Source organism: Alosa pseudoharengus, unplaced genomic scaffold (assembly GCF_046254945.1).
Source record: "Alosa pseudoharengus isolate Yale_2024_CS ecotype anadromous, Long Island Sound unplaced genomic scaffold, YU_APseudo_1.1 YU_APseudo_1.1_scf_14, whole genome shotgun sequence".
Taxonomy (NCBI): domain Eukaryota; kingdom Metazoa; phylum Chordata; class Actinopteri; order Clupeiformes; family Clupeidae; genus Alosa; species Alosa pseudoharengus.
This window is the reverse complement of record NW_027468609.1, coordinates 37,193,400-37,219,309: the sequence shown is the minus strand read 5'-3', so window position 1 is coordinate 37,219,309 and position 25,910 is coordinate 37,193,400. Positions and strand designations below refer to the sequence as shown.

General features: G+C 40.3%; 1 protein-coding gene across 1 annotated transcript in view; it reads right to left on the bottom strand.

Annotated features, from left to right (window-relative positions):
* Window positions 1-25,910, bottom strand: part of prag1 (PEAK1 related, kinase-activating pseudokinase 1) — a 63,905-nt gene that overhangs the window by 36,856 nt on the left and 1,139 nt on the right. Inside the window, exons 2-3 of the mRNA XM_076284886.1 lie at window positions 13,781-14,154; window positions 10,995-12,379 (exon numbers count right to left, since the gene is read on the bottom strand). Of these exons, the coding sequence (XP_076141001.1) occupies window positions 10,995-12,379; window positions 13,781-14,032 (1,637 nt within the window). The 5' untranslated portion in view covers window positions 14,033-14,154. The remainder of the gene's footprint in view (window positions 1-10,994; window positions 12,380-13,780; window positions 14,155-25,910) is intronic.

Below are 25,910 nucleotides of genomic sequence, written 5' to 3'. Positions count from 1 at the left end.
GAGGACTTTGTGCAATGGTGCAAACTCAACCACCTACAACTCAACTGCATCAACTGCTAAGACCAAGGAGATGGTGGTGGATTTCTGTAGGGCTGGGCGATAAAACGATAGCAATATATATAGACATGTAATCAATAACAATAAACAAATATGTTCGATAGAACGTTCGATAATTAAAAGCAACAAACACCTCTCGCCTTAACTATGTTGCCCCACGCTCTTGCTCTCTCTCTCTCTCTCTGTGCGCATGTGGAGTGAGTGGGCGGAGCTAGAGCGCGTGAGTGAGTACTGGGTGTGTGTGGCCGCTGTGCCTCTTATATGTGTTTTGTGTTTGCAAAGCTTTATTTTCTCTAGAGTTTCTTGGTGTGTTTAGTGTAGGACTCTCTTGTACTGCGGCGCCTGCTTCTTAGCTGGGGGCATGGCGGCCTCAGGTACAGGGAAGTTTGATAGTCTTACGAGGCAACATGCCATTAAAATAGCTACCAGCGCCAGCGTTGAGGAGTGTAGTTTGGCGATAGGAGAAATTGTTGGACATGACAAAATTCTGTCCGCTGCTCGCATGAATAGTGCTGTCGTGCGGTTTCTTGAAACAGTGGCCTTGGCCAATGAAGTTGTTGAACGTGGAGTAGTAATTGACGGTGTTTTTACCTCAGTGCTTCCTTTATCAACCCCTTCTAAAAAAAGTAATCTTGTCTAACATCCCACCCTTTATTAAAGATGTTTTTCTTGCCCAAACATTGTCCCGATAAGGTAAACTAGTGTCACCTATCAGAAAGATAGCAATATCTAGCACATCTCCACTCCTGAAACATATCGTGTCTTTCAGGCGATATGTTTACATGATTGTGAAAGATAATAAGGATTTAGATTTGACACTTAATATAACGGTGGATGATTTCAATTACGCAATTTTTGTGACCACACGTATGATGAAGTGTTTTGGTTGTGGTCAGGCTGGTCATCAGGTACGAGCTTGTCCTGACAAGAGCGGTAATTCCGCGAGAGTGAATCTGATTGTAGTATCAGTTGCACTCTGCGCCCGAGTGGTGTCCCTGCTCAGTGTTACAGCGTAGTTGATATTAAAACATTTCTGTTACAAACTAAACATGCCAGAAATGTTGACGATTATTTTCCTGATGTTGAACAGTTTATTTCCAAAACAAGGTTGTTTTTGGCTGAAGGGCGTTTCACAGAAAGGGAAGGTTTCCGTTTGAAAAAGTTCGTTACAAAGTTAAATACTGTGTTGGGTAACAGTGATAGCGATAGTCAGCGTTAATTTCCCTGTCGTTTGTGATGAATAGGTACATACTGTTTGTCTTTTTTTTATCTCTGCTCTTTCCCATGGGTGATTTGCGAATTGGGGCAAGGGACCCATTGAAGAGGTCGGGGCTCTATGAATTGGCAAAGCAGAAACGTCTTGATGTTTTTTTGCAAGAGACGCACAGCGATGCAGGGAACGCAGCTGACTGGGCATTGGAGTGGGATGGGCTTTCTTTACTAAGCCACAACACCTCGGTTAGTGGGGGTGTTGCTGTTTTGTTTGCAAAGAATTTTACTCCGGTTTCCCATGAAATTGAGGAAATTGTAGAAGGAATGTTATCGAAAGTTAGGGCTTGCTTTGAAAATCTTGTCTGTGTGTTTATCTGTGTGTATGCCCCAACAAAGGCCGTGGATAGAGTATTGTTTTTAGATACCTTATCCGCTGCTGTGTCTGGGTGCAATAGTGAAGAATTTTTATTTGTTGGTGGAGACTTTAACTGCACTGAAAATGATGTTGTTAGAAATCATACTGAGCCACATATACTGTCCCGCAGAACACTTACACAATGCATACAGACACATGACCTAGTTCCGGGGTTCTCAAACTTTTGTGGGCCAGGGACCCCTTATGATGTGAAGGACCCCTCATAATCGCAACACATAAAACTTAAGTTAATCATGTAACTGTATAGCCTTTTTTCTGTTAGATGTTTATGTTACTTTAAAAACATAGAGTGCCATAAAGTGCTAATACCACAAAAGTCATGTTAGCAAACTTTAACAGTATGTATGATTTTTGTTGTTTCTTTGTCAAATAGGCCTATTGTGTTGAACACATAGTGTTTGCTTCACATAACTTTAATTTTGTTGGCGGTTAATTAATAGTAAAGTGTTTTGACGTATTGATGTAACGTATCAGCAGATCAATTGGGCAAATACTGATACTGTAGCATTTTTCACCATATAAGACAATTTCATATTTTGTAGCAAACTTTGTCAGGGACCCCCTGACAATGTGCTGCGGACCCCTGGGGGTCCCCGGACCCCACTTTGAGAACCAATGACCTAATCTTTCACAAAGAGCAGAGGCAATACACCTGGGTCCACGCCAGAGGAGGCTCCTTCATTGAGGAAAGGGAGGAACACCCTCCCTAAAATTTCAGAGAAAAAGAAAAAATATATAAAGTGAATTACTAATCTGATAAATTACTGTTAATATTACTATTTTTAACACTTTGAATGAACAAAATCGTTCCCCTAGGTCAAAATGCCAACAGCACCCCCTATCGCTATTGAAAATTACTGTATGGAGGAGCTTCCTCCTCAAGCCCCTCATTGAAGTCCATTATAAACGTCTCGGACCCCAGCGGCTCGTGAATCACGTCGTTTTCAATGGCCAAGGGAGGAAGCTCCTCCGTACAGAAATTTTCAATTGCGATAGGGGGTGCTGTTTTTAGCGGCAACGGTTCAAGAACGTTATCTGCAGTCTACGAATCTTATGTTGAACAGAAAGCTTGTTTTTTGCTCATGAAATAAACAGTACAATGGAATCAGAGGACAATCTCAAATCTTTTATACATTCAAATACACTGCGAATACACTGATGTATGATGAATGTTTATCAAAGCAGGAAGACCAGCTCCAAAAATTAATATTCCAAAACAAGACGGTAAGGCTAGTGTAGGCTACTGAATGCTACATAGTCAGACAAATAGGCTACTCATGGCTAACTGGTAACGTTAGCACAGAAAACAATCAGCCATAGCCTAGATCTACTGCTGGCCTGTCACATACGTGGACAGTTCACTTGGTGATAAAACATTTTTGGATAGTTATGCGTTGTTATAATCATCCAAGTTATGCCTTAACTAAACAATTGTTAAATAAGGTTCTTGTTGTTATGTTCTTGTTTTCACCGTTCTAAATGTATCTTTGGATGGTAACATTGTTAATGAATGTTTTAGACCATGATGCATTCCTTAATGACGTCTTCAAAAACATTTGCCTTTCGAGTATGCTTTCATAAATTCCCACTTAGCTATTACAACCAGTCTTTAAATTATAGCGATTTGGCTTTAAAAACAATAGCATGTTACAAATTACCACATTTAAGGTCTATTTTTATTGGTAAATAGTGATATGGTTTTATAAAACAAGTGTCTATTTTTATTATTATAGACTTTTGTGCCAATATAGGCCTATTACACTGAGCAAAACCTCCAGACTTTCCGTAATTTTGCACATCTGGAAAACAGTATTTCATAACTAGACCTACATATGTTCCCTGACTTCCCAGACCTAAATTTACATTTATTTACATTTACATTTATTAATTTAGCACTATTATCCAAAGTGACTTATATATTTAAATTATATTACAAAGTCCATTGTCCCTGGACGAATTTGGGGTTAAGTGCCTTGCTCAAATGCACAATGGTGGAAGCCAAGAATTGAACCCACAACTTTTCTGGCTGCTGCATGCCTGCCTAGCTCCTTAGGTCAGACCCCCCCGAGAATGTCAGAACAGCATTTATTGCACAACATTGCCAGTTAAAATGCTACATAGCACATACTGCTGCTATAAATGTGTCTGGGTAGGCGGCCTACATACTCTATTGTTCACATATGCCACCAACACCATCACAACCTCACATTTGCCACTAACGCCAATCAAGCAGACATTCCTTCCTCCGTTATTTTTTTAACCACCAGCCGCCACTGGTCCACGCTCACAGCAACACACTCTCCATGGCTAGGCTTGATAGATTCTACTGTTTTAAACACCAATATTTTTGGAAACTGTTTGATTTCTACTGTGGGTTTTTCTGATCATAATTTAATTATCTGTATGGTAACCCTGTGCTCTGTGAAGCCAAAGAGCACATATTGGCATTTTAACACATCCCTGTTACATGATACATTCTTTAGAGATGTTTCCAAAACTTTCTGGGTTGATTTTAGAGCACACAAGGATTTTTTTAACTCCTTGTAGCAATGGTGGGATATTGGAAAAGTACAAATCCAACAATTGTGCAAGCAATACACCCAAAACGTCACAAGGGACAGAATCTGTTGAGGCACTAGAAAAAGAGTTGGTGGAAATTCAGAATTTGGCATATTCTGCTGGGAACTATGACGAAACTGATAATTTGGCAAAAAAGCAAAGGGTGCAAAGGGTGCCCTGGTCAGTTCACGGTTCCGTAGCATGGACCAGATGGATGTACCTTCTAAATTATTTTTTAGCTTGGAAAAGAAAAACGGCCAGAAAAGATTTATCCACTCACTGCATTCTGAGTCAGGTGTTACATTGACGGGCACCCGAGAGATTCGGAATAGAGCCACACAATTTTATCAGGATCTGTACAAGAGTGAGCTAGAGGCTGAACAAGCTGACAATGTCTTTTTGGATGGCCTGCCACAGGTCTCCATGGAGTCTCTGGCCGAGCTCGATGCAGCTCTGACTTTGGGAGAACTGGAGGGGGCCCTACAAGGTATGGAGTGTGGCAAGGCCCCTGGCCTGGATGGCATTCCAGTGGATTTTTACAAGTCATTTTGGCCGGAGGTAGGGGAGGACTTACTGGCGATGCTCAATGACAGTCTCGCAGGAGGGCGTCTGCCGTTGAGCTGTCGTAGGGCAGTCCTCACCCTCCTCCCTAAAAAAGGAGACTTAACGGACATAAGGTGCTGGAGGCCCGTGTCACTCTTGTGCAGTGATTACAAATTACTTTCCAAAACACTGGCCAATAGACTAGGCAAGGTAACTGAACAGGTCATCCATCCGGACCAGACCTATTGCATACCCGGCAGATTAATTTTTGATAACGTTTCTTTGATTCGAGATGTTTTTCATGTTTCACATTCTCTGGGACTTGATGTTGGGTTGATCTCACTAGATCAGGAAAAAGCTTTCGATCGGGTGGAGCATAGCTATTTGTGGGATGTTTTAAATGCCTTTGGTTTCAGTGAAGGCTTTGTGCAGAAGATCAGGGTTCTGTACAGTGATGTGGAGAGCATTTTAAAGATTAATGGTGGCTTATGTGCTCCTTTTAAGGTGGGAAGGGGTGTGAGGCAGGGTTGTTCTTTGTCTGGGATGTTATATTCAATAGCAATAGAGCCTCTGTTACACAGACTATGGTACCCCTTCGTTTATCGGCCTATGCCGATGACATAGTTGTTTTAATAAGTGGGGAAAGGGATGTAGAGGTAATCTTAAGTACCCTGGGGGAATTTAGGGCTTTTTCATCGGCCAAAGTCAACTGGCCAAAAAGTGAGGCTCTATTGCTTGGTCAATGGAGAGAGGGGGAACCAAAACTTCCAGATGGGCTGTGTTGGAAAAGAGATGGTTTTAAAGGAGAATTCCGGTGTGATATTGACCTAAAGTGTGTTGAAACATGATACCGAGTGTGAACGTATGTCTCATAGCCCATCTTGGCTTGTCCCCTGCACTCCAAAATCTGGCGCTAGTTAGCCGATGCTACCAACAGCTTTTTCAATGGTGGTGCTTCGGCATCGGGCTAGCCATGCAAATAAGTCACTGTTTTACACCATTTACGAGGCTCAATGTATCTCCACACTTCATTGGTAGACTTCCGAGGGCCCTGACATTTAAAACGAGACATTAAGAACTTTGAAAAAGCACTGGTAGTTTACTTACAAGACGATTTATGCAGACAGTATCTTCACAAAGTTTAGCGTTTGCAGCCATCTTGAATTTAGTCACGATAAGTCGAGCGACGAGTAAGAATGAACAGGTATGATAAGGGATCAGATTCCAAAAATAATTCAGTGGAAATGCATGGATTCCAGTTTCTTCCAGTAGCAGCAACTGGAATCCATGCATTTCCTGGTTCCAAGACTCAATAGCCCAGCCATATCGCCCAGCCCTACTTACAAGTATCTGGAGATACACCTGGACGATAAACTGGAATGGTCAGCCAACACTGAAGCACTCTAGAACATTGGTTCCCAAAGACTGGGTCGCAGGAGATTTTATTTGGGTCGCCAGCACAATTTATGTTGTGTAACAGGCCTAACTGATACCATTTAGCCAGGAAAGCTAACAGTTTTCTATTAGGACGTAGTTAATCTCAATCGCAAAATGAAACAGTTCTGTGGGGCGCGTGCAATGGACCTCTCAATTGCAAACTGCAAGGGACATGAATCAGTCTATTTGCACAAACATTAACAGACACCAGGTCTTCAACTTGACCGATTAAAATCTAGTGACTGTGCTGTCAACTAAACCAGACATCCATAGACCGGACATAAGGCTATTCAATTTGCATGTAGATAGTTTCGATTGTAGATGCACTCTTTAAAGTTAATAGCAACCTCCTCACATTCTTATTTCAGATTTAAAACGCACAACAGTGGCTACAATTTAAATGGACATTTAGGCTACAATTTAAATGGACATTTTAAACGCCATTCCTCTCGTTTTCCATAGCCACTATTAGGCTACATATCTATCTATCTAGATATGGCACTGAACTGGAGTGCATCACGTCCGACCCTGAACAAACTGATCAACATTTTGGACAATGACCGTCATCCACTCCAGAGCACTATCACAAAGCAGAAGAGCATGATCAGCTCAAGACTATGCACACTGCCATGCACAACTGACAGACTAAAGAAGTCCTTTGTCCCTAGGGCCATACAACCCTACAATGCTTCACAAAAGGGAAGAGGAGAGATAGACTTTTCTGCATGTCTGCCTCTCCACCCTCTCCTATAACAATGTTTGTGTACTGACTGTCCTCTGGCCCACTGTTCACTGCTTACACTGTTTACACCAGGGGTCTCAAATTCAAATGAGCTGGGGGCCACTGCTGCCAATGTCATCTGATTGGAGGGCCACGTCAGCGCTCAAGAATAATTTTAAAAAAGAATGGATATTTCTAAAAATGCATTTCACAAAACTGCAAACAGAAAGTGCAAGTATTTTTATCTCTTTTTAGACACCTGTGCTAGCAATCTTAGGTTATAAATAAAATAACGATAAAATAAATATTATTAACATTTATAAAAACAAACAAAAAAAAAAACAGGTATATGCGCCAGGGTTAAAAATTTTTTTTTTTAAAAGTTGGATTTTTACATCAAAATTTCAAAAGGCCATGGATTGAAAGTGGTTAGAGTCCTACTGTAAATGTGAAAATCGTTCAGTATGAACTAGGGCTGGGCGATATAAATGGTATAAGCGGTATGCGATAAAAATTTGGCCAATGATAGAGATTTTTGTTATACCGGCATATTGCGATAGGTCATTATGTCATGAAATTGCAACACGCTTGGCCTGCTGGGACCGGCAACAACCACGAGGAGGCCACAGGTGTGGAAAAATAGCTGCGAGCGGTGAAGGTATTGTAACGATTTGATAGCGACACAGACAGTTGTCCAATCAACAGGTTTATTAGCTGAGAACGAGAACAGGGACACAGACCCAGAACACAATACACACGGAGCGGGTCAAGTACACACACACGCTACACGTACAGGGGTGGTCGCAGCCCCCCACACAAAAAGGATCACACACGAGGGAGAACTAAAAGGGAAACATGTCACAATAAAGACGCTAACTTTAGACTTATAAGAAATACAGACATAAACCCCCAAATGTTCGCCCCCGTATCCCAGCATGCCCTGCGTGGGAGAACGCTAACAATGTCTTGTGCGCCGACGTTACAGTATGGATGAGGAGGAGCTCGTAAAAAAGACTGGTGCAACGTCCATAATATGGACATGGTTTGGATTTAAAGTGTCGGATAGTGAGCAGAAAACCATAATCTGCAAAATATGCCGGTCAACAGTGACAGCAAAGAGAGGTAACACAAGCAATCTGTTCTACCATCTGAAATCAAAACACGTTGTCGAATATGAGGAAAGCCAACGAATGCGTAGCGCTGTTCCTCAAAAACCAAGTCAGTCCTAAGAAAAGTAAGTGAAAGGAGTATTTTGCACTGGAATGATGTTTCACTTTAAAATTGACATTGCCTTGTTTTAAATGTATACTGCTTGGAAGTTAAAGTTTTATAATGTTCTCTATAATTGCAGTTTTGCACAATAAATGTTAAATAAGTAACAATCTTCACTATTTTATGCAAGAACCTGCTAGACCTATATTGAAATTCACACACCAAATTATACCGCAATATATACCGTTTACCGTCTGTGTCCCAAATTATACCGCAATATGAATTTTAGGCCATATCGCCCACCCCTAGTATGAACAAAAGTTAATGAAGGGGGAAAATGTACCCATCTAATAATTACCCATGCATATTATCACGTCACTGGATGGCAACCACCTCGAATTATGCACCTTTCAGTAAATACTGTTGAACATATTGAGCAGTTTTACTTTCTTTTTTTGTCATTTCACCCACATAACAAATGAGCAGGAAAACAATAAAATGTAAACCAACAATAGTAAACTATTACTATAACCACAAAGTAGCCTGGTCAAATCAGTTCCTATCGCGGGTGACTTTGTAGTTCTTCAGAGCCCTATTTTTACTACCCCTGCTGTCTTGTAGGCCTACCACGTCCATTACGGACACTATCATCACGATTACCACTGGCACCTCATGCGTAGTGGACACTGTCGTATAGACCTACACACAAAGACGCACCTCTATTCACATTGACTATCACTGTCAATAGATGATCGATCGTAATCTCGAAAAGGCAGATATTCTCCTTGAGAATCAGAATAGGTGAATAACAGACCCAAGACTTTCAACATTTGGTGTATTTCTGCTTCAATTTGTGCAAAACTATGGCCTGCATCGCTTCTGCGTCTTTGCACGTCTTCGTGTTTCTCGTGTGTAATATGGTAATACAAGTAGTTCCTGAAAACTTTGTGCAGCGAATTTGGGCTTGAATCAAAGCTCTGGATGTCTGCCAACTAGTGGTGGAGAGTACAAATGAAATGTCACCGTACTTCTAGCTATTGTCTGTTTTAATCAGTGTCGTTCTTTGTCACAATTAAAAATACCCTCAAGGGCCGAATTACATTATTATTTTGACATGAAGTCGCGGGCCGGACCCTGGCAGGAGTTTGAGACCCCTGGTTTACACTGTTTACTGGCTATACTGTATTAGCCCATATGCACAACCCCTGCCTCCTTCCCCCAAGCCTGGACTGAGGCCTAACTTAATACTTGACAATGGCTGCAACCCTATTAATTCAGACCTCTAATATTGACTGTTGATTTGTGTCTCTCCTACTTTCTACTAAACTTTAGACCATATTCACTGCTATCCTTGCACTGCTATAGTTTTTATATTACTATGCCTGCATTATTCTCTTACATTGTCCACATTTAATGCTGGTCTCTAGACTCCATCCTTGCACTGTTGGCCTTATTTGCACTACCACCATGATCCATGATGCACCACTCATCATCACAGGGTCAGTCCCTACCCTGTCATTGCAAGCGTCTCATGCTTATACATCCCTAAGCACATTCATGTGGATTTTTGATTTAGAATCTTTTACTGCACATATTATTTATTTGGATTTGTTATTTTATCATGCTGTTTATGTTGTAAGTGTATGTGTTTGATGTTATTAAGCTACTGGGACCTTGAATTTCCCCTTGGGGATCAATAAAGTATCTATCTATCTACCTATTTATCTATCAATCTAACGTAATAACCAGCCAACAATGTCATAACTTAATAGATTATTGGCAAAACGTTATTACGTTATTGGTTCAGAAATGTTATTACATTATTGACAAATTATTACAGAATTGGCTTTATTACATTAAAATGATTACGTTATTGGCCGTTATTACATTATTGGCTGACACAATGCCTTTAATCTCACTTCTTGGTATAGTCAAAAGACAACTGCATTGTTGGTGAAGACAAGAATTATGTTTCACATGTTGCGTTATTGAATGAATCCCTGAAGGAATTAAAGGAGTTGGCAAAGTGAAAAGACAAAAGGGACTCTGAAAATATTTAACACAATCATAACTGGTAGGTGACTGTGTAAAAATGTGCATAACACTGAAGCATGAAACATAAAAGGTCTGGTGTATTAAATTGGGCAATGACTTAATTTTTGTCAGTCAAGCCTCTTCCTCCAGGACATCCATTGTAAGCAAGCAGGCTATTTTTGTGCATCTGAATGAAAATGTAAAACGTTGTAAATGAAACAAGGAATTCATTATTAAAACACTGTGGAGCACAAAGAACCAATTGGATGCTTAAGGATAGCAGCTTAAATAGGCTAAACAATTTCAGAATGAAAAAGAAAGAGAAACAAAAGGAGAGGACCAATGAAGAGTTGCATTGTACAAAGTACTGCCAAGAACTGTCCACATGAGGCTAGTTTGTTGGTGTACAATAACTGATTTTTTACCTTGGCTAAAGTGATACAAGGCGTCAAATCAGTTTATCATTAACTAGATTTAAATATAAAAATTGCCATGATTGCCAAAGATCAATCTATATAATATGAAGCATGATTCACTTAAGCTCTGTGAAAATTGCTATCTCTGTACAACACTTCCAACATTATCACAACACCAAAGGCACTATACAGTGCAGTACGGGTTCAACAGACTTTTGTTTAAACAAAAATGAACTGTATTCGGTTTTAAATAGTCACTGATTTCCCCTTTCAAACCCATTATACAAAACAAAATAATACAAACTTGATTGTTTACTGAATAAACACCCCTCAGAAGATGGCAGCATAATAACATAAGAAAGCTTACCTATTTTGCTTCTTTGGAGGAGGTGGAGGTGGTGTGGTCTCCCGGTTAACCTTTCCTTTTGCAAGATCATGAACATGGATGAGAGATGCTGCTGTTGTCCCGGTTACCAACATGCTGCCGCTGCCACTGTAACTGCCCTGCATGACTCGGACAGCTGCTTGCTCCTGACTGGCACTATTGTATGTTGTGCCCTCACCCTGCATACTAGAGCTACAGTTGTACTCTTTGCAGACAGAAGTCCCATTTGCAGGATGGTCACTGAGCCTGACCTTATCAGCCACCCACTTCTCAGCCTCTGTCTCCTCCTCCTCCTCTATACGGACCTCTGGGGTCCAGGTATTGCTAGAAAGTTTATGCCTCCTCTCCATGGCATTGCCAGCAAGATGGTCTGTACACAGGGTGTTGTAATGGTGAGATTTGCCCACTGTGGAGACAGAAATGAAGCTCAAATCAGGAAGAGGGACAGGGGAACGGGTGTTCCTTTTTGGTGGTAGGGGAGGGCTACACTGGGATTTGGGCTTTAGAAGATCTGAGGAGGGTGTCTCCATGGAGAAAGAGGGTGTGGGCCACTTGAAAGTAGGGCTGCAGGGGTCTTGAAGTGCAGTTGGGCTGAGGTATGGCCATTGTGTACTAACAGCTGAATCCGGACTGCTCAGGTAGAAAGTACGGTTATTCTTCTCTGTGTGGGCTGCCATAACTGTGATAGTGGCCCTCTGACTGTCACCAGCCTTAACCTCCGGCTCCACCTCAATATCTGACTGCTCCCGTAGCTGTTCTTTCCTTTCCCGTTGTGGCTTCCTCTTTCGCTTAGTGCTCTCTGCGTAAATGGGCTCTGGACTGATTGGCCCATTCTGAGTGCTCTCTGGGTCAATCTGATAAAAATTTGCAGGTACCGTGACTGAGTCAGTGCTACTGCAGAATGAGCAGGAGTCTGACAAGCTAGCATGTCGTGAGTTGGGGCTAAGTGTAGGGGAAGGAAAAGTGGTGGACAGCTCATTGGTAGGATAGCTGGTATAGTCACTAGGATAGGCAGTGATTATATTGATCTCGATACCCAAAGGAGATGAAAATTCCTGCTGCTGCTGTTTTTTTGATGTAAAAGTGCACTTAACCCTGTCAATCTGTGGCCTGTAGGATGTGCTGCTGACATTTTCCATCAGGGTTTGAGGGCCAAGGCTGTCATCCTGAGTTTCAAAAGTGCTTCTAATGATTCTGGAGTCTTTCTGGGTCAAGGCACCAGAAGAAAAGCTGCTGGAATAATCTGTGTTCCCAGGAATGACATTGTGGAATATGGTCTCCTTCCGCACACTGCTGCAGATGTTACTGTCAACGCAAAGTGGGGCCACATCCACAACTTTCTTTAGCTGCAATCTCTTGTCATTTTCCTGAAAAAGAATTCATGTTCATTGAGGAATTATCACAAGGATATCTTCATAACCTGTATCAATACCTATTTTAAGTGATTTATCAATCTCTAAAATTATTTAGTGATAGTGAAATCTGCTGAACAAACCAGCAGCAAAAAGCAAAAGTTGCCGGTTTGTTGCTGATTTGTTTGAGATAATGATTGTTGGTATTGAAATGATAAGTCAACTTGAATGCAAGAGTTTTAAACAAATATGTACAGCATGCTAATGATGCTAAGCGGATTTAATAGTAATTTAGCTAGCCGTCCTCTATGCGTCCTTGCTTTCACGATTGTGAATGTTGTATTTGGATTGTGTTGGCCAAGTCGTGCGTGTTCATTGAGCAGGAGAGGGAGGGAGAGCGAGAGAGAGCGGGGCAAGGAGAGGGGGTTTACTATACTGTTTGGTAAAGTTGAACACATAGTCTACAATGAAAGCAACGATAGGTATGAAATTATTATTTATTTATTATTGGACAACGTAGGCTACCGGTAATACATTTATTAAAGGAAGCACTATGCAACAATTTTAGCAAAAATGACCTTAATTATGCAGGTTGAGAGTCGTTCTGATGGTTCTACAACACTTTCTGGGTTGTTTGGTGGGTGCTTCGTCTCCCCCTATCGCTTCTCCGCAGAAAAACTGAATATGCAACTTTCTGGACCCAGTCTCGAAAAAGTAGTCAGATTGTAGTTTTGAAGAAGACTGCAAAACGGACGCCGACTTGGCTTTGTTGCTGTTGAAATTGTAAGTAGCCTACCCTTGGGTGAACTTCGTCTTTGTAATGTGGTTTGATAGTCTCTTGAACAATGTGTTTGCTCGAATGTTTTATTGTGAGCCCTGTATGTGTTTAGCTTGGTTTCTTGATGGCTAGCTCGCTAGCTAGTGGGGGTTTAAGTGTAGCAGTCACTTGCTACCGAAGCTGCAGGGGGAGCTGTGTAGTGAAAGATGTGAGCCCAAATCCGGCGAAAACCCAGAAACACCAAAGGAATAACCAGATCTGCATAGTGCGTCTTTAACTGACTGATGTTTAAAAACATTACAACTCAAATTTCTTATCTTCAATGACTGTTAGCTTCCTAGTAATAACATATACGAGCCAACTACACATCTTCAGTGTAACATTGCAAACAATCTGACCTTACTTGTTGAAAATACAATTGGAAGGACATTGCAAAGGATATAGAATGTGTGGACAAATAAAGGTGTAACCTATGTATATTTCTTACATATTTCTTGACTTGTTGAGATCAATCTGCTTGGGATGAGCAGGATGAAATCATTTAGCTTGATAGCCAAGCTTATACATGCCACCTTTTAGAACTGATTTAAGAAATAATTAAAGAAGAAATTACAGAAATTACTCATGGTTCACTCTACCTTCTCTGCGTTCATGCCATCATTAGCCTCCATCTCAGAAGACTCTGAGCTCATCATGGTGGGCCTGACGGCAATGATGGGCTTGGAGTAGGGTGATGGAAGGGTCACACAGTCATTCTCCTCACCGCCCCCCACGCTTGTCCGATAGCAGCTGGGGACAGTGCTGGTGGTGTGGGCACTACGCGGGTGAAAGCAGTTCTTACATGAGCCAGGTTTCCACACGTGTTCTGCGAACTCACCACAGGTCGACATCTTCCTGGACAAACGGGTCTGCTTTCAGGTCAATATGCAGCAGACCTTAATAAGCTAAGGTAGGGAAGCTTTGACATCATTCCCAATATTGCACTGTATTATGTTCCGTTTTCAGTATTCACCTGCAAAGAGAGAAGACTAACCTCAAACCACTAAACATCTGAATCAGAGCAAAAGAGGCATATAGATAACAACATTGACATCAGGAAATACAGCCTAATATTACTAATCATTTTAAAGGAGTACACCAACTTTTTGGGAAATTTGATTTTTTGCTGTTTACTCCAGAGTTAGATAATAGGATGCATACCCTCCTCTTCTCTGTGTGTGCAATCCAAGTTTGCTTAGCTAAACATTATTAATTTACTGGAATTGGGAGTTCTGCTTAGGGCTGGGACAGTAACCGCATTTTTTATTTTATTACTATGCGAAAGTACGAGAGAATTAACTGGCACAACACTTTATTCTCTTTGTTCATACTCGATTTACACAAAGACGTTAGACTTGAAAGCTGTGAAATCTGGCCAGAAAGGATTCATACATGAAAGGACTCTTACTCCATGAAAGTTGAAAAAGAATTAAAAAATATTTTCTAGTTTGATAAGAATTTAACTTAAAGGGACACCAGGCAAGCCTGATGCTTTTTCTCTACGAAACTCCCACTCGCTCGGTCTGAAGCTCTTTTCCTTTTCTTTGCGTCTTCAGTCAAGGGTTTTCGCTGCTTCTTCGCCGTCTCTGCCATTACACACGTTTGCAACAATCTCTAGCGTTTCGTTAGCCTGCCTCTGTGCTGTAAACTGATCCTGCTTCAGTCGGTGGGTAGGATACACCGAACTTGCAAGTGGGATATTCTTTCTAGAGGCAGTAGGGGCGGGCGAGAAAACGAAAACACGAAAACGTTGCCTGGTGTCCCTTTAACAGCGACATGTAGGCTAGCCCAGTGTTTTTCAACCTTTTTTGTGCCACGGCACACTTTTGACACTTAAAATGTCCCACGGCACACTAACATCCTGTGTGAAGAAAAAATAAACATACCATAGCCTAAAATTTCAAATAATACACAGATGGCCTTATTATGGCTTCTATGCAAGACCTGCTCAATAAAACAAGCGCCCTCTGTCATTTGTATGTGGCTATATCTAATTTAATTGTTGTTTTGAACTGGATATGTGATGATTCTGTGAATTCTGGATATGGGGCCCCCGTTGTACAATGCCTGCAAACCACAAATAGTGCAATCATACAATCAATGAGAGCATGTGGTTCTAAATTCTTTGATGCAACAGTTGCTTTTCTGGACCAGTGAGTGCAAGGGCGTAGGTTTGGTCTGAGCTTTGGTGGGGACAAAAAGGAAAAGCCACTCAACTCTTTCACCAGCCACTATAAGATATATAAAATGATTAAAATGTGCTACTGTCCAACTACCCATGATTAAAATGTGCTACTGTCCAACTTGATCTATACTGTGTAGCACATAATCTGATTTTAATATGTATACATATGTAGGCTATATTTAACATTTATTTTCTATTTGGTCTGTTATGAAATCATGCATTGACCCATTTAAGCACAGCTTAGTTTTAAGAAACTTAAATACATGCATGCTTAGCATTTTGTGAAAAGAATCATTAAGGCTACATTGACAACTCTTAACCATAAGCTGCCTGTATATTCTGTAATAGGCCTATTTACAGATATCTAGGCGATGTAAGCACAGCTCAGTTTTAAGAAATGCTTAAAGCCGAAAGACCATGTTGAATTTTTCTACAATTTATTTCAAAACCGGATTACTCTGGAACAGCTAACTATACAAGGGAATGCTTTACACCTTTGTGTTCGGTAAGGTCTGCTGTTTATTCTGATATATGGGTTGTCATGTGTTGCGTGAAGAGTGTGTAGGCCTACGATATTCCACCGAGACGATTGGATGTGGAGATGGGCATAGAGAATAATTATTAAATCTCTTGAAGTTAATTTTTCTCGCGAACTGTTTATCACAGCAAATAGTGGCTATAGCACCGTTTAAAAGCTGAGAAAAGGCTCTTTCATGTGACGCATGTGTGATGAGTAGCCTACTCGAGGAGTTCAACAGAGAATGGATGAATTTGGACGCACTTCATATGCCTAGTAGTGAAGTGAAGCTGAAGCGCAGCGTCTCCTGCGGCTCACTGGTAGCAGGGCTCCAGAGTGCGACCAATTTGGTCGCATATGCGACCTAATTTTTCAAAAGCGCGACTAAAAAAAATCGGAGGTCGCACCGGTGCAACCAGCTATTCGAGAGAGGAAAAAGTGTCCGCATTGAAACTCTACCTTTGGTTCAATAACAGACACATATTTGGCCAATATCGTGGTTTAAACAAATCACAGATAGTGAAGGGCGGGACCTCCCCTCTGATTGGCTGTGGCCCAGTGCCTGTGTGTAAATTTGAAAATGCGTGTGCTGCAGATAGAGAGACAGAGGTCAGAGACCCGTCAGATAAACAGAGTGGATGTAGTTGCATTACAGTGTGGTCACATAGGTCGAGATAAATGTCCCCCGCTCCCCACTGCCTTTCGGCGGCTGGCAGCAGCAAACCTATCAGGAGCCCGAGATGATGATCAAGTTTATCGTTGCCTACGATAGGCCTAGTAAAACTTCCCTTAACCAAGTTCAGTCCGAAATAATTATTCACCAGAAAAATAGTTTGAACGTAAACCCGATGTACAGGAATGCCACTTGCGCCAAATTTATAGGAGTCATTGCAGATGAAAAGACGTCTTAAAATTGTGAACAATGCATACAAGGCCTTCCCGAACGACAGATACAGATATCGCCAAAAAGGAGTGAGTCATTGACCGCAGTTACATGCAGGGAGTAACCCGGTTTTCAACAGCAATATTTGTTTTGCGTGCGAGTTGTGTAAACTCATTCTGATGGCATCAGTCAATTTAATCCGGTATTTGGCGCAAACCGAATATCGCTGCTACATTTAAAGCCTGAATATTCCCTACATGTATAACTGTGGTCATTGTGTACGGTGAATCGAATGGACACATTTAGATCGAGCATGGCAAGACATTGCAATAGCCTATAATAATAGGCCTACAATTTCGTTACTGCATTAACCATAGTGATGTTCTTATTGAAAATTTAAAAATACTAAAATTAAAAAGTAAATTGCATTGTGGGGCTGTCAAATGATTATTGCAATCATCACTGCAAAATCACATAAAAATCCCCCAGGCTACTTGGAACATCTCTTTAAATTGTGCTCAAATACATTTCTATGGAAGATGCTATGGCGAGCTGGTTTAGCCAAGGCCTAAAGATCATGAAGGATAGTATGTAAGACATTGAGCCATGAGATGTGCAGTTTAAAGCCCTTAAAAGACGTGCACTGTTAATTTACTCACTGTTATTTTTATTTAATTCATCTTGAGATGTTTTAAGTTTAAATTTCAGCTCAGTGAAGCACTTAAAGCACCAACACTTCATTAAGTTACTTTTCTTGTAGAATTGTAAATCATAAGTCATAGGACAACCTATATAGGACAGTAATTAAGGAAAAAAAGTGAACCTGCTGCGGTGTTAAATGCGATGTGGTTGAAAATTTGGGTGCACCTAACTTTTGTGCTGGTGCACCCAAGAAAAAAAGTTAGGCGCACCAGTGCAAAAAGTTAGTCTGGAGCCCTGGGTAGTTATTATAGGTAACTTCAAATCAGCACGATTTACCCTTATAGGCTACTGCACATTACACGATCTGTACGAGATGATCCGCAGCAAAGTGAGAAAGTATTTAACTCTTTGTAGCGCATGTGAGCGCTTTCCCCCCCACTTCAACCTGAATATTGGTGGGGACATTTCAGTCGTAATCTGACATTGGTGTGGACACGTCCTTGGGTCCCCACGCAAATCTACGCCCCTGAGTGAGTGACATTTGGGTAATTTTCTGCGGCACACCTGATGATCTCTCACGGCACACTAGTGTGCCGCGGCACAGTGGTTGAAAAACACTGGGCTAGCCTACCTTTGTTACAACATGACGCAGCCATTAGAAACCGTTTTAACAGTAGCAAAAACGTCATGAATGTAACAGTTCTAAAATCGTGATAGCCTTGTTGATAAACTGTCTGAAGCATTTGCCATTTGTTTTGTTTTTTTTTTGGGGGGGGGGGGTGTTAAAGCAGTATACCGTAGGGGTGGGCGATATATATCGTCTGCGATAATATCGTGATTGTTGTTTTAACGATGTGCAAATTTACATTATCGAGTATTTAAATTACTTATGGGGAAATAACACCCGGCATTGAAACCTCATACATTCACTAAATCCAGGAGCAGAGCAAGTGTCACATGATCGCTATAGTGGTCCACGTTGTCACATGCACGCCTAATGTTTATTTTGTGGGGCTAGACTAGGCTACTTGGGATTTTGTGCCGCTACTTCTGTTCAAGTAGCATTGATGAGACAGTCACATTTTTTCCTACATGGTATTATATGGAGGCCTTTGAGTATTTTAAGTCAGTTGTAAGCAAAGAACTCTTCTCATGTAACCCTTTTGTAAATGGACTGAAGTTTGGTCTAAATATTTACGTTTATCGTTTATGCTAACTGTTAGCATCTCTACGGGATTTCTCATATACATTAGCCATAAGCTAACGCTTTAGTTTCTATTCTGTAACTTGGAATGCTAACCTACATGATTGCTCTTAAACAAAACATCAAAGGAAACTAGAAAATGTAATTCCAGGGAATTACCATTGCATGTTAATGTAAAACTGCTGTGTATAACATTACTTACAGTATGATTATTCAGATTACATAGACTTACAGTATTCTTGAAAACCACTCACTTGGTTAGATGTTAGCTGAGAGTATATTACAGTCAGTACAAATAAATGGTCAATTCAATATTGATCAACATTTGTTTTAATATAGTACTGCAGATACAGCGAATGATACTCAGAACACACTAATGAACACTTAACAACCAATGCAAGCTTGAAGTCAAAAAATCAAAGTTGTTGAAACCAATTTTAAAGTTAACCAATAATGATAAGGGAGAAACAAGATGTCTACTATATTTGCATTCTTACAGAACTTGATGACGCCAATCATATTATCCTAAGACAGATCTATTTATCAGTTTGAATTCTGAACTGGCAGCAACAGCTAGAGGTCTCAGTTAATGATAATAGGTCAAATTTGATGGTGATATATACTGAAGAATAAAAGAGTTATCCTTCAGATGATCAGTTTTAGACAGAACTTAGGTTAGAATCTTAATTTTCACACAGCACATAAAAACAGAGGTCTAACAGCACAGCTAAGTTTCACAGATGTTACAGCACCAGTATGATTCAAAGGTATGACTGGTTGACAAATATGATTCACAAGTATACAAGTTCCACATAGTTAGTATAGTCCTCACACAACAATATAGTTCTCAGAATGTCTCAGTGTAGATCTCGGATAAGTCTCAGTATGGTTAAATGGTATGTGCACAGATATGTTGAGATATGGTCACATGTTTGTAAGAATGTATGTTAGACAGGTGTGCACACAGACAGGCACACACGTAATGTCATACATGGTCATCACCACTGGTCTGGTCTGGAATCTAAAAGACAAAAGCAAACAAGTTTAACAGTTATGCCAAAACAATACAAGGAATGTCTGCAATTGTCCTAACAGTAGCCTATTCAATATTCATGGCTTTCATAAGGTCCCTTTCCACAGGAGTATTAATCAAGCATCAAATGCATTCATAATCTAGGTAGGCTACTTGATTGTATACACCTGTGGAAAGGGACCTGATGAAACCCATCAATAGACGAACTATGATAGCATACCGTGATAGTGTTTAGGCTACTTAGGCTACGTAAGAATCAGGAGCATAGAATGAAAACGTAGCCATGGCCTATTTGATTCACAAACAAGCGGTGAACAACGTTACAAATTTGGTAAAAATAAAAACAGGAGCATATTTGTTAGCTTTAACTAAAATGTGAACGGTGGAAGCTATAACGTTATGACCATCAACAATGAGTCACGTTATTCATGCCATGAAACACATGATGGGTTTCATCAGGTCCCTTCACACAGTATAATCAAGCAGCAGTCTGCATTCATAATCTATTAGGTGCTTGATTCTATACACCTGTGGAAAGTGACCTAATGTTGAATAGAACCAGAGCAGGCCTATCTGTAGGCCTACGTTAACGTTCTAGCAGAGAATGTCTAAAGACAGACGGGCTCTGGTTCTACTTAAAACGCTGCTGGTTAGCCTAATAACAAATGTAACGTTAGTGCGTTACGTTTGATTGTCGTTAGTTATCCAAACCTACAGCTAACCGGTCACTGTAAAGTTGGCGACATATTTACGTTGATTAACAGTGGGTTTCCTTACATAATATCAACGTAGCAAGGTGCTAACGTTAACTATTTAACTAACGTTATAACGTTAGTTTAGCTATTTGTGACCCATCATTTCATACAACACTAACATTACATAACATAATGTTTGACGACATAAATGACTCAAATACCAAAAACCGGAACACTTACCTCGTCTGTAATTAGAGAAATGGTCCTCTGAATGAGAGTTTTACGAGCAAATAAAGTGAACACGGCACAGCAGGCGAAGACATTCAGAAGATTCACAGCTCCAGTGGTGGTAGTAGCCTAGTAGCTCGCGTTCAGCTGTTGATTGTTTTCAGCTGTAGGTCACGTCATAATGCTAAAAGTTGCCGCCAAGGCGGTCAATGTTAACTCTATGAGAATTTCTTGCTCTTTTATCATAAATATCTAAAAAAGTATAAAGTTCACAAATGTGAAAAAACATAGAACAAATCTCCGTTACAAGACCTTTGTAGGAGTGGTTGAATGACGTCGAACGGTTCAGTGGTTTTAGAGCCTTTGAACGTCAAATTTGGTCGGAAGAAGAATAACAATAATATTAAGAAGAACAGTGATAATAGTCCATTGCATTTACATGCAATGCAATAACTGAGATGCACTCTGTTGGTCTGCTTCATTTTACAGTGAATCCTAAGTAGGCTAAAGGTTTTTGAAAGGATCAGCTTCAGACTTTCTCATGTCATTGCCACACACTCAAGTGGGGGCAGAATTGGAATGTGTCATAGAGTGACAATGCATTGGTTGATTTGGTTAAAAAGTCACAGGTTAGGTTATTGGTTATTATTGTATTGATGCTACTTATAAATAATGAGCTGTAAAGCGACTCAGACTTTTTACAAAAATGTTTTAAAGGATATCAACTAATTATCGTTATCGTCAAAATCACAAAAAATATCGAGATATTATTTTTTGTCCATATCGCCCACCCCTAGTATACCGCGTATTTCTTGCTTTTCAACCATGGTAAGAAAAAATTCATACTGTCCCAGCCCTAATTCTGCTAAGGGTAACAAGTTAGCCTAAAGCTCCCTTTAGCTATAGGCTAACTGGAATAACCCACACTTGTATGTTCACTTTTTCAAACCTTCCAAATTACAGCCCTTTGGTGTCTACCCACCACCCCCTGGGATTTCCTGCAAATATCAAGACCCCAACATTCCACTACAGTCCAAAAGGTGTAAGGCCTGGCTGTCGGAATGCAAGGAATGTGAGAGGCATGAGTCACATGGGGGGTGAGCCTGCCTGGAAAGCTCTTCCACACCAAAGCCTGAACAGCACGTTCAGGTGAGAAAATCAACACAGCCTGCAGCCAGATATCTGTTCTTTCTGTAGTCCACCATCTCAATACAAACAGACAAGTCCTACCTTTAAAACATCCAGATTTCTCTCTCTCTAATAATTTTGCACTTTTTAGTATTTATTTATTGTATTTTAACTTATTAGGTATGGATAGAGTAAATGTGTGGTGTTATGTCTGTCTTGAAGCTGCTGTGGCACTGTAATTTCCTGTAAAGGATTAATAAAAGGATCAAATCTCCCTCTCTCTCAAACTTTTTTTTCTAGTAGCAGGTTGGAAAATCTTGAATTTAAGTTTATCTGAAAAAGACGTGGGAAATATAACTGACCTACAATCTATCTATAAATTGCAGGAACGTATGTCTGTCTGTTATTCACATATCTCTCGAACCGTTAGTCCGATTGTTTTCAAACTTGGCAGGAGTCTTGCTACAGACACGAGTAAGTGCAGTGCCACAGTGACGTTGTTTGGATTAGTAATGCAAAATATATTGGTAAATATATTGGTAAAAGCAGCACACATTGGCTTTATCCACTCTACTGTAGCCACTCCCCCTCTCACACAGCACAGCGCAGGACCAGAGACAGAGGGATAATCAGAGTTTTGTCAGCACTGAATCACGGGTCAACATGCAAGATGTTTGGATGATTATCATGTCTGACATCAACAATAAAGACTCGCTCTATGCAGTTTGCTTGCATAGAATGATTCCACGGATTTTGGAACAACACGCCAATAAACATGGGTGTGCAATGGCTATTCAAAATTATGTGCAATAAACTGACACTTTGAATAACCCAGCCTACTTCGGACTTAAAGGGAAACTTGGCAGGATTTCCCCTTGCTGGAGAAATTGTGCATTATGCTATTTCAAACTGTAGGAAAAGGTAACGATAAAGCACATGGATTCGTTTACAAGCTAGCGAACGGTTAGCATAAGTCTGGCAGAACTATGTGGATGTTACAAGGTAAGAAACACTATTTAAAACTAGTCTCAATGTTGCAAGGTTGGTTTTCCGCCTGAGGACGCTAGGCGCAGCGGGGAAAGTCACCATTTTCACCCGAACAGGTCATTTAACCATCCAAATGATTTCTAAACGGGTTTATTACATTGAAATAGTTGCCAAGTTCCCCTTTAAGACTATGAATAAACCAACGACAATTCTGACGGCAAGGTCCCAAATTGACACGAGCGATAGGCTAATGGTTCAAAATTTAAGGACGTTTCAGAATGCCACACAGCTAGACAATGAGTGCCAGACAGAGCGACATGTCACTTATGCTACCAAAGACGCATCTTTCTACAAAATGGTTTGTGTTCTATGTCATTAAGTTATTCAATAGGCTAAACATATAGCCTTACATCAAAGCTTTAGGCTTATGTAATTTCGATCAGTGACAGACAGAGCGTAATAGGCTAGAGATTGTGTCACATCGTTGAGTCACAAAGTTTGAAAACTGCCGTGAATTGACGTGGGCCCTGCTTGGCAGTCGTCTCTCCATGACCCCCCTCCTCTTAATTCTAGGGGAGGCTTCAACATGTAAATGAAAATGTTGTGAGCTATACAAATGCAAATCAGGGTAGCAGGGGGAGTTTTACCCCAGGTGACATTTTTCTAAAAGGTATTAACTTAATTTTAAGAAAACCTCTGGTATAAATAGATCAGGCTCAGTATAGCCTAATTAACTCTATTTAATGAAAGTATGCTAGATTCATTACTGTGCAGTGTTACATTGTCTACATACATACATTGACTAATCTGTGGCGGGGCGCCACGAAATAAAAATCGGCCGCCACAGATTAATATTCTATGTTTAATTTAATTTAAATTAAATATAAGGTCAAATCCTTGCATTGCCATTGAGCTGCGCTTTTTACGCACGCAGCCTTGCCCCGGCCGCTCTCTCTCGTAGCCCGCTGCCACTCCTCTGCATGTGCATTTAACAAAATATTCACGATTGTTGAAGGATTGTTGTTGCCACATAGAAGCATTGCATAGAAGACGTCTGGCTAAATTACTATTAAATCCGCTTAGCATCGTGACCATGCTGCGCAAATTTGTTCAAAACTGCTGCATTGAAGTGAATTAAGCTAAGGTCTTATCACAACATAGTAGGCTACATTGAAGAGACTAAACTAAGTTAAGTTATGAAATCAAGCAGTATCTCAAAGCTAACGTTAGAATACTGTTTGGATGTCGAATTTAGCATGCTTAGCCTACTTACAGCTGCTTGTCAATTTCGTTGAAGGGCTCATTTTATTGACTCTGACACTGAATGTTTGCAAAATCCAGATGTAAATGGAAAAGTGTTTTCCAAAATACAAAAGTGCTTGTCCCAAGGAGAAGTACAAACCTTTATTTTAACTATGTACTAGAAAACGTTATGAATTGCATCCACACATCAGCAGCCTTTCAACTGTGTTACAATTGCAAGGGTTCCCTCAAACGTCTTAAAGTGACAGGCACTCAATTAGACCTATACACTACCAAGACGATCTTAATACACCCCCCCCCCCCCCCATCAATCAAAGCAAACAGGGAAAAGAAATAGCAACACAATCATGAAAAACACTCAAATAAATAAATGTGCACATAAATCTGAATTAAAAGCAGCACTGGTTGAAGCCTGGAAATATTGTAAACAAAGTAGCTTAATTTGCTAGTTTATCATAGTCTACTGGTTAGACTGTTCAGTTTCCCCATGTGTGTTTAAGTTTCAAATGAATACCTTTTCTTCTTGGGACAGGCCCGTTTGAGTCTTGAAAAGTACTTTTCCATTTGCATCGGTATTGAGATGATTAGAACTTAGCAGTCAATTTGAATGCAACAGTTTTGAACAAATTCATTCAGCTTGCTAATGATGCTAACCGGATTTAATAGCAATGTAGCCAGTCGTCTTGCACGATTGTGAATGTTTGGATTATGTTCATGCTGAGGGGGGATGCGCCTGTTGGGAGGGAAAGAGAGAGAGAGAGAGTGTGTGTGTGTGCACGGAGCAAGGACTCATTGAGAGTCTGTGTTGAGGTAGGCCTACTTCTATTGCCTACTCTGGTAGAGTTGCACATAGCTATACAATGCAAGATATATTTAGCCTATTTATTTATTTATGGACAATGTAAGGAGGTGTGTGTTGCTTTTAATTATCGAATGTTCTATTGAACATTTTTTTTATTGATATCGATTACATGTCTATATCGCTATCGTTTTATCGCCCAGCCCTAGTTGGACTACTTTTTGCACCTTCACCATGACACTCACTCTCTTGAGCACCTTACCATGCACACAGAACTACAGGCCAGTCCCGGCCCTGTCACTGCAAACGTCTCATGCTTGATCACCCTCAAGCACACTGTGGATTTTTTAATTTAATTTATATAGTATATTTAGTATTTAGTAGTAGTATTTATTTAGTTTTTCTTATCTTCTACTGTCTCTATTGTACAGTGGAGTTTTGTTATGTTTATACTTATATTTACCATTTCTGCTGGAAGTGCATGTTGTATTATTATTATTATTATTATTATTATTCATAATAATAATATTATAATAATAACAAAAATCAAATAAAAATAATAATAGTAAATAGAAAGAAAAGGGGAATGTATAAATAATAATGATATAAAAGGTCTAAATATTAGTCAAAGCAAGAACATTGTGCAACAGACATATCATCAATCCTCTTGATGTGGTCTGGCTCGTCAGTGCTTCCCATCAGTGACTTGTTTAGGACTCGAAAAAAATAAGGACTTGGACTCGACTTGGCTTTGGTGAGACACAACTTGGACTTACTTGAGACGTCTCTGTCTTGACTTGGGACTTGACTTGGACTTAAGTGTTAAGACTTGAGACAATTACTTATGACTTGCCAAACAGTGACTTTGTCCCACCTCTGCTGATATGTCTTAGATATTTTATTCACTATAAATATTACAAATAATAGCCCATTCGATGTCTCCATTCTGGACGATATTTGCTGATATCGATACACTGTCCGATACATGTTAACCATGATGAGTACCGGCACTTTTTTCCCAGCACTGCTAATATTTTACTCATATGGTCAGAGATGGCAGAGAACAGAGAAGTTGGTGTGCTCCTTTAAGGCTGAAGTCTGCAGCAACACCCATATGACTAAGTTATGGTGTTTACTTAGGAATAGGTTTTGTGAGGTAATATTT